This window comes from Chenopodium album, chromosome 26 (genome assembly GCF_948465745.1).
Source record: "Chenopodium album chromosome 26, dcCheAlbu1.1, whole genome shotgun sequence".
Lineage (NCBI taxonomy): Eukaryota > Viridiplantae > Streptophyta > Magnoliopsida > Caryophyllales > Amaranthaceae > Chenopodium > Chenopodium album.
Window position 1 is genome coordinate 11679601 of NC_137859.1, and position 10142 is coordinate 11689742.

The window sequence follows — 10142 nt, forward strand, 5'->3', positions numbered from 1 at the left end:
AACAAGGGTTATTAAAATCGGGAGTCTACTTTAAATCGGAAGGGTTTCTCAGAATCGAATCGTAAAATTGATTCGTGTAGAACCGTGTAGAATCGTAAAAACGTTGATAATCGGGATTCTACGAACAAGCATAATCAAGACGTCAATATATCAATATTTAAATTTAAACCTAATTATTAATAGAAACTAATTGTTTATCCACTAGGCAACCAATAATAGACCATATATACTTATAATAACGTTGTAGGCATGTTTAAACTTGTAAGATTTTTGCTAATTAAGATAAATATGTAGAATCAAGTAGAATCGTAAAGGGAATTGTATGACATACGTAAATCGTAAAATTGTAAGATTTAAATCGGGATTGTAATAACAATGGCTCACAATGTAATAGAAATTTACACTACTATATATACCATGTAAATTCACCATGTACACATAAAAGTTACATAAGACTGATAAGAGCAATAGCTCACAAGTAGTTCTCTACATGACTACATCTCTAGACTGATTCTTCTCTTAATTTCCTATATATATTTCGTAACATATATCAACGTTTTAGAGGCTACTATGATTAACATTTGAAAGTATGTCCGTTATTTTTGTTAACTTTCTTTAATTTGCTTTTGATCACTTATTTGAAATTATCTAATTCATTAATTGTTGCCATATGAAAGAGCTTTCTCTCAAAACTACAGGTCTATAACAAATATACCAAATTGTTAGAACAGTCGAACAAAATATCACATAAGATCATACTACAATTGATAACATTTTCTATTCAATTACGAAATGACTGAAAATTTCAAAGTATTGATCCAAATTCTCTATACTGTGTAATTGGAAGCTAGTTATAACATATGATGAAATAATAGCACCAATATGTTGTTCTGTGACTTGTGAGTTATGTATTGGATATCCAATTTCATATGGATAATTAAACTTTGGTGATGAGTCATGAAATTAATAAGATGTTGGGTTTTAGGCAAGAAAATCCAAGTTTATAACCTTGATAAACATTTGACAGTGTAAAATATGGGTCATAATACAATTAATAATGTTCTGTTCAATCACGAAATGATTGAAAATTTCAAAGTATTGATCCAAATTCTCTATACTATGTAATTGGAAGCTAATTATAACCTATGATGAAATAATAACACTAATATGTTGTTGTGTGACTTGTCATGAGTTATGTATTATATTGAATATATATCCAATTTCAAATATTGGGTAACGATTATTCTCAAACTTTGGTGATGATGAGTCATGAAATTGATAAGGTATTGGGTTTTAGGCAAGAAAATTCAAGTTATAACCATAGATAAACATGTGAAGTTTATCAAATGTTAAAATAGTACGGTCTTTAATAAAGAGTATAATTGTAATTGACAGTGTAATGTTCAACCGTTAAAGTAAACGGAGTCTATTATCATTTGTGAGTATCTTCTTCCACCGTTGAAAAATCCTCCACCATCGTCAATTGTCACTTTGATACTTATTCTTGTTTTTCTAATTATTAAAAATTCATTGGTTCAATTTGGCCAAAAAATGGTTGAGATTAAAGGTGGATAATATATAAGGATCCACAATTTCCCTGTTTTGGTGATAATCCCAGACAACAGCTTGAACTATGCTTCTCAATGGTGATCTGCGTACTAGTCTAACTACGACGGAACAAGAAACAGAACCAGATTACTTTTAACCTGCTAGAATGGCTGCAAATGTGACTCATGTTTCACGCAGTCTTTGGGATGGGATCGAGTTCGGGTTCTTATAATAATGCTTAGATACAGGAACTAGTGATACAGCATTTGATAATGCTTTACATAGCTCTTTCATCAATAGGAAGGTATAGCAGATCAAACTAAATTGACTACAAAATTTGAAACGGCTCATTTTTTTTTTAACTAACAAAGCTCCTAATGATGCAGAACAACACAAATTGATGGATTTTCTCGAAAATAAAGTACTGAAACTATTACATTAAATAAAATTTTACAAAGCTACAAGCAGCTGAAGATTATTATATATGTTCTCAAGAAAACGGAACTAAAGAGAACAAGACTTGTAACTAATAGAAACCACTATTACACATACAATATTCACTCATATGTAGTTGATGAATGACTTCCTTGCGTAGATTATCACCAAAAGGAAAATGACCAGGTCCTTGTTTTCTTAGAAGGTGTTGAGCTTCAGTTGAGCAAATCCGGCCATCTTCTCCAAACTGAATAAGGGTATCGCTTGTACGTTCTTCAATGAATATTTTCTTTGCCACGGAAGCTGAATGATCAGGGTCAAAGGGGCATATCAACCAAGGCATTATTGCAGACAGTACAAATTCATCTTCTATTTCAGTATTACTACTAATAGAACTACTCTCAAGACGAACAAACACCACTTCAAAACTAGGATGCTTTGCCTTAATCTCATCATACCAATTTAATAACTTATCGTAAAGGTCAAGGTCTTCCCCAAGGTGATCAAGGTAAATAATTATGTTCCTGCCTTGGAGTTGAGACACAGCAATCTTGTCATCTCCTCGAATAACATAATCCCGTGAACCATACACCAGCAATGACTCTAAGGTGAGTTCCCTAAGCTTCTTCAGTCCACGTTCAATAAGGCATTCTTTAGTGAAGGGATATCCATCTATCCTAAAGTTGTACATGACCTCTGCTCCATACCGCTCCACATATTCATCACGGGGTCCGACAATGATGAGCTGTTGGGAGCAATAGCCGTAGAGACAGAAATCTTGAGTGAGTTTATGAAGCCTCTGGCTTACTGAATTATTAAAGGGCAATCTCCACCAATTAGTTGATATGTTCTGCTTCTGCAACATACTATCTGCATTCGCCTTGTAGGCCTCAGGGTCAAGACAGTCATCAAAGGGAATGTAAACGAGCACAATCTCAAATGCAAGATTTTTAGTCCTGCATTCCTCATACACCTCATGGAGTCTCATAGTATATCTTTTCCAACCGTTTAATAAGTACAAACCAACAACCTTCTCCCTGAGTTCCGAGATAGTGATCTCCTGCTCACGGACACCTGCTGAATTAATCTTATACACAACATCAGAGGGACTGCACCCTAAAAGCCCCTCAAGTGTTGTCGTATATGGAGCTTCCCATGTTAAGTACTCATATTTGTTTGCTCTGATTTCCTGCAGTTTCTCATCAGTAAAAGGAAAGACATCGGCTCCTTGATTCCACCAGTGGTCAGGATATCCACACAGTATAATGTTGCTCTTAGTATCCAAAACGAGACATTGAACACTCATATAACTCTCACTGTAAGGGTTAAAGCTAAGGCCAAGGTCAAGGTACTTACATATAAAGTCACTACGCTTTGAGTCCTTGAACGGTACTACAAGACACGAAGAGGGAAAACCCGTCAAAAAGTGATTGAAAACCAACTCATGATTCACCAATTTGTTCATCTTTACAACCACTACTATCTCAACATCACTTTTTGTGGAATACAACTCGTTACATAAATTTGCTAGACTTTGTATACCGCTTGAATATATATCTTCACGAAAGACAGGCAGATAAAAACAACAAACAATAACGTATTTTCCACTAAACACCTTCCCTTCAACCTCAACTCGCTCACCATCATTTCGTTCAAGGTAATTCAAATCACCCTCACCAGACAACAACGATACAACATCAATAGACTTACCAATCTCAATAGCACACGACTTCTGTGATTCCAACACCATGTCATTAATTTCATCCGTATATTCGGGTTCCTGAACTTTAATTTTTCTAGCAATAGGACATCTTCTCCCCCAACGTGGCTTATTTTGCTCTTCCCTTACCACAGGCCACATGGACTTCACAAGCCTTCCATAACACCGCGGCAAATCAAAAGAACATTCTCGATACAGGCCCTGCAGACACTCGATCAAATTCGACACGGTATCAATTTGTCCTTGGCATACAATATTTCTCTCAACATTCAGAAGAAAATATTTTAAACCAGGCTCATCCATATTAAGGTAGTCACATACAAAGTCACGACTCTCTGAGTCCTTGAACGGTATAACAAGACTCAAACCGGGTAGACGCCTCATTAAATCACAAAAACTATCATCATCGAAATAATCAAGTTCATCCGGCTTCATCGCGACCACCATCTCAAAATCTTCTCGTACGAAAAACACATCATAACACGCAGTTATTAGAGTTTGTGGACAGACTGCATCAATATGGTCGTAGTTGTCGAAGCCGCCGTGAGCAACAGGAAAGTGAAAACAACAAAATAGAATGTATTTGCCACTAAGAGTATTCTCATCAACTAATTCGATTTCATTGTCATTGTATTGGTTGTCGTACGTTCGTCGAAGGCGATTCGACTCACCAATGTAAGATAACAAGGGCATAACATCATCTAAATCCCCCATATCCTCAAAGGCTATTTTTCATTATTCATAAATCACAACATTCAAAACTTCAAGCCTGATTTTAAGATAATTAATTTTTAGTATTATGATCAAGTCAAAAAATTTTAAAAAAAAAAATTTGGAGAAAGTATCGAGATAATAATATCGAGATAATAATAATAATAATAGCAAATTAATTAAAAGGAAAACAATGGTTGAAATTAGAATGAAACAAAAACTCTAACCTTTGCTCCAAAGCTATGATCAGAGCCACGACCTCCAAGTATTTATAATAAACCCTAAAAAAAAAACTTAAGCTCTGCCTCTGACTTATGTAACTTATAAACCTCTATTTTATAGAACAAAAATTGAGATAGGAAGAAAGAGTCAATTTTTATTTTTAGGTTTTTATATACAAATTAGGAATATCTTTTGTTTCCTACTTTAAAAAAGTGTGGTTTTAAAAAAAACTAGTTTTTAGGCCCGGGCGATGTCCCGGGTTATTACATAGGGTTGATCATTAATATACATTGTAATTTTTAAATTAATTTTCTTATAATTAAATTTGTAGTTCATATATATTGAATTGTCATTAGTTACATATTAATATTTTGTATTCAAAAGAATACATAAAAAATTACTTGGCTTGATGGTAAAACAATTAGTTTAGATTTAGAGGTTGCATGTTCAAATCTTGTGGAGAGCTTTTTTTTTTTTAAAATTTTAAGTGCACGACGTGGCGTGGACATTCTTAGGAATACCTTATGCATGACGTGGCGTCGTGGCGTAATGATTAGTTGAGTTGGTGACATGACATAATGAGGGGAGTCTATGTGACACGTGTACGTTTTTATAAACGCCTTTTAATATATTAGTATAAATATAAATTGTAATATGTATATATGTTAATATGTTAAAGTTTATAATATGTATGTTTAGGGGGGAAAAAAATTAGTATAAAGTTGTGGGTTTTTTTTTGTTAATTATTTGGAGTTGTAGCCTTGTGAGAGTTTTTTTTTTTAAAAAAAAAAAAAAAAAAAAAAAAATTGAGAATTGAATCAATTGTGAGTTGGGGTTTTGGGGCAAATTTAGCTTCAATACCATGAAGGCAGAACTTTGGGCCAAATTTGTAGCATAAATAAGGCAAAAGTGTACTCTAGGAATTTCTAAGTACTGCACAGTTGGAGAATAAAGTTTTGCTTGCCAAACATGAATAACATAGCTAAATATTCTATTCAAACTATTATAAAATCACACTTTGAGCCTTTTCATGATTTTGCAGATTGCACAAAGTATCTACAAATACACCTTTCCGGTTCAATAGTTCATTCCATCGCAGCCAAAATTCCAATAATTTGGAGCAAGACCGCCTATAGAGTTCAACATCTAATAATTTAAAGATAACTTTGAGGACACATTACGGTGTTTAAGTCACCAGTAACAGGGGCAGAATTCAGACATAGCTGTCAATTAGAGACTTCCTCATCTCATCGACAATAGCACTAGGTTGGGCTTCCCTCAACTTGAAAACACTCTCAATCACTGAAAGTTCTGTAGCGGTTGTGTCAGAACCACAGAATGCTGTCCAGTCATTCACCGTCAAACCAGCAGCGATTACTTCGCTTCCTCGGTTAACTGTTCCAGCCACCAGGGGAACCTGGAGTAGTGTAGAAAGCTCATCCAAGTCTTGAATTGAAGTGTGAGGATGGACCTGAGATAAAAATAAAAGGTCAGATCATAAAAGATTTAATAACTGTGAACAAAATTTTTACAACTGTCGAGAGTAGAAGGTACATACCAAACCACCTTTGTTAGAAAAAGCACAATAACTTCCCACAAGAATGTTTCCAGCAATTGTTTGCCTGAAAACCTCGACACCAAGAACATCTGCAATTATCTCCTCGGTTTCCTAATAACATAAATCAAAAGGCAAAATCAGAAAGAAAAAAAGTTCAGCAAAAGTAATGAGAAAAAGGCTCAAGAAAATATGAAATTCCAAAAGAAATACACACCTTATCAAGATCAGTGTGGGTGAGAGCAACATAATCATTGCATGCTATGCAATTTCCTAGAGCAGATAGCTTTTCTTCAATGCGTTGAACAACTACTGAATCAGGAAGACTGTTCCTCAAGTGCTGGAGTTCTTGATGACATTAAACAAAGCATACAATCAATACGCAGTTTCAGTTAAAAAAACAAATTCAAAGGAAAACATAGGGAAAATTTAAAAATCATAAAATTGTGTAGCATATGTAAACACATCTCAGCCAGCAAGCAAGGCATATGCATAACAGGACCTGAGTCATGGTAAATCAAGAAAAAAACAGCATACAATAATTGTAAATTTTGTATCTTCTCAATAAATAAGCGTCTTAAAAAAATCCATTCCAGACTATAAGTCTATAAGCGTCAAACCACAAACAGTTATTTCCTTAATAACCAAAATAAAGTATCTAATTGCCACAACTATTTGTTTCAGTGATGCCTTCTCACATCAAATCTACAGTCATATGTGCAGCAGAACCCTCCAAACATCCACAACCCTAAAGCCAAATACTACTAGTATAACATAACAAGCAAACAAATTTAAATTTAGGTAACATAAGAGTACCAAATCCATTGAATTATGTATGGTATTTGTACAGAAGAACAAACCCAGAAAATTGGAAGACAGTTTCAACCTATAATGGGGTGAATTTAACCTTAATGATCAGAGACAAGTGCTGAATATGGGAATTCCTCAAAAGAAAAAATCTGCTTCTTCAACCATCAACCTTAAAGCTCATAAAGAAACCTTTTTTTTCCCCCAATTTTCCTCTTATCTCTAATTTTGCAATTTTCTCCTACTGCTACAAGTAACTTCCAACAAGATTGGGACTAGAAAGCACAAGTGAACCTTAAAAACTCATCAAGCCTCACAGTATTAAACAACATCCAGGCTTATATAACTACATTTATGTACATTAGTATTTGACACAATCACAAAAACATGGAAAATATATTATCTTTCTGAAAGAGTTGTTTCATATCCAGTAGATTAAGAGGTTATGTGATCAGTAAGTCCTTCCCTTTAAAATGTAGTGTATCTGGATCATCAACTAAATGTTCTGATAAATTGCACAAGAACATTACAATTCTAAACAAATAAAACCTAATTTTTATCCGAAGAAGGATATGGTGTCAATGAAATACAACAAGAGAAGATCACATGTTAGCTATTTGATAATGGCAACTAGCTAGAAATTCAAATAACAAAGTAAAACATTGAAGATAGACACATCTTATCAATTAATCACTCACCCTGGTCAGTAGTGGAGTGAGGCACAAGAAGCCCATTTTTGTTTCCTGCCACGAAACAAAAAAAAAGCATAAATAACAACTACATCAACCAATAACAGTTACATTCCTAGAAGACAATAAAACACAGCACCAACAGCAATTCTTACCGGCACACATTCGGCCAATAATCCTAGTTCCACCAATAGAGGTCTTTACAACGGGGATATAATCCGCCAACTCGGATTCAAATGTACTGCAAACACACAATTCACAGTGTGATTATCTTATAACAAAAGAACCCAAACTAAATGCACCTGAATAACCTCAGCAGCAGCTTAAGCAAGCAAACCTGTAAAAGTTCTCAGACCCGCCGATTGCGACCAAACAATATGCATTAGTCAACTTAGAGAACACACCAACTTCACAATTGTTCTCAAATTGAAGCCCTGCAAAATATCCATCATAATAAACACATTGAATCAAACAAAAATATACACTCAAATTCTTCAAATTGACATAAAACCCATATAGTAATACAATTTACAATAGAGAAATAAAAACACTAGATACATATTAAATTGAATAACATTAGCAAATACAACCTAAAAAAAAAAAAATCCCAGGTCAAGAAATAGAATGATATTACTGTGTAAACCAAACAAATTTATTGAAAACAGAACTATAAAAAGAAATTAAAAAATTTAATCAATCAAAGTCGTATATAAATATTTTTAAAAAAATCGAAAAAAATACATGAAAATGAACAAAAATTGAGTGGAATCAGAGAGAAAGAATTGCTTACTGGTAGCCATGATTAGATGATTGGAAGAAACACAAGAAGGGCAACGGCAAGAACAGCTGCAGAAAATTAAAAAAAATATAAAATAATAAAAATTTGTATAAATAAGAAAACCCTAAATGAGAAAATAGTAAGAAGTTTAAAAAATATTACAAAGAGAAGAAGGCGTAGGAGAGAGAGAAGAGACGGTGTGGGGAGAAGGAAAGATGGGGCGGCGCGCGGCGGAGAAAGGAGAAATCGGGGATGTGTTTGCAGGAGTTGAATGGGGAATGCCAAATGTTTATGGAAGGGTTAAATTGCTAGAGTTTGTAGCCGCTTTATAAATGCCGCCTTTTCGCCTTTTTTTTATTTTATTTTTTTATTTTCTATTTTCTCCAACCAAGATAAAATAAAATAAATTAAGGCACTGTTCACTTCACCTCAAGTGAAATTATTTTTAATGAAATAAAATTATATTTGCTGAACTTAAATTATATTTATTGAACTTAAATTATTTTAACTGAACTTAAATTATTTTTGTTGATTTTCTATTATAATTCTTTTTTAAGAAAACTGAATTAACTAAACTGAACTTATTTTTACTGAACTGAAATTATTTTTACTTAATATTATTTTTGTAAGTTATTTTTGTAAGGTGAAGTGAATATATGGCCTTAGTTGATTGATTGAGGTTTACCTATGGGTTATTTTTACTTTTTTAAATAAAATATTTTATATTTATATACTACGATAAAATTAATGATATTAATCGCTAGTTTTTGTGATTGCAGCACTTTATGTTTGCAGCTGACCATATCACGTGGCCGCTTGTAAAAAACACAAAATTACCCCTAAATATTGACCGAAAACCCCTATAATACTGACGAAGTAAAGCATGTAACACTAGCGAAGTAACCCTGTGTGCACAGCCACATATAAGAATTTGAGATAAACAAATATTACCATAAACTTTTATATGTGGCTAGTTATACCATATAGCCAGCCATCATGGTGTTACCCTATTAGTGTTATAAAAGGTTACTCTATAATGGTTATAGGGGTTGCTTAGTAATATAAGGGTTACTGAGTTAGTGATATAGGGGTTACGCTGTATTATGTTAGTATTGTAGGGATTGATGTGGCCAGCTGTATTAAAAACGCGTTGATGTAAGAGTGGTTTGCTGCAGAATTAAGAAGTAGAAAGAAAAAAAATCCGCAATTTAAGACAATGTGATGTACAATTGTTTTATCTTAATTTTGTTTAGTTTTTTTTTATTTTTTTTTCTTTTTTTTTTCAAGTGACTTTTTGTTTTCTTAAAACTCGCATGTCCCTACCTTATAAAAAGTAGAAAATTGCTATTATGATTTATGAATAGTGCACAAACCATTTTACCCCTCAAAATGTTTATCCCCATGTGTAATTAAATTTGCAATATTTCTAAAGATCCATCAATTAATCAGAAATTAAATGCAAATGGATTAATAAAGTTTAGAATTTTCTATATTGGGCGTTATTTTAAGGTAGTTCAACTAAAGTTTAAAAAATTACACAACTACACAACATCCAACACATTTATCGTTTATATGAAAATAGCTTTTATAAAATATTATACACAAATCGGCATTGGAAATAAAGGACATCAATAATAAAGGGCTAGCTGTATCGCACGTTGTGAAATCCCTAGTAAA

At 33.2% G+C, this 10142-nt stretch overlaps 1 protein-coding gene across 1 annotated transcript; it reads right to left on the minus strand.

Moving 5' to 3' along the window:
* Positions 1–5577: 5577 nt before the first annotated feature.
* Positions 5578–8757, minus strand: LOC145617427 (eukaryotic translation initiation factor 6-2). The gene is made up of 8 exons (XM_081672128.1): positions 8628–8757; positions 8478–8533; positions 8025–8121; positions 7843–7928; positions 7697–7741; positions 6409–6539; positions 6195–6305; positions 5578–6107 (listed from the first exon to the last, which is right to left on the minus strand). Exons 2-8 carry the CDS (start codon positions 8485–8487, stop codon positions 5850–5852), a joined length of 738 nt encoding a protein of 245 aa, XP_081528254.1. The 5' UTR covers positions 8488–8533; positions 8628–8757; the 3' UTR covers positions 5578–5849.
* Positions 8758–10142: the final 1385 nt, after the last annotated feature.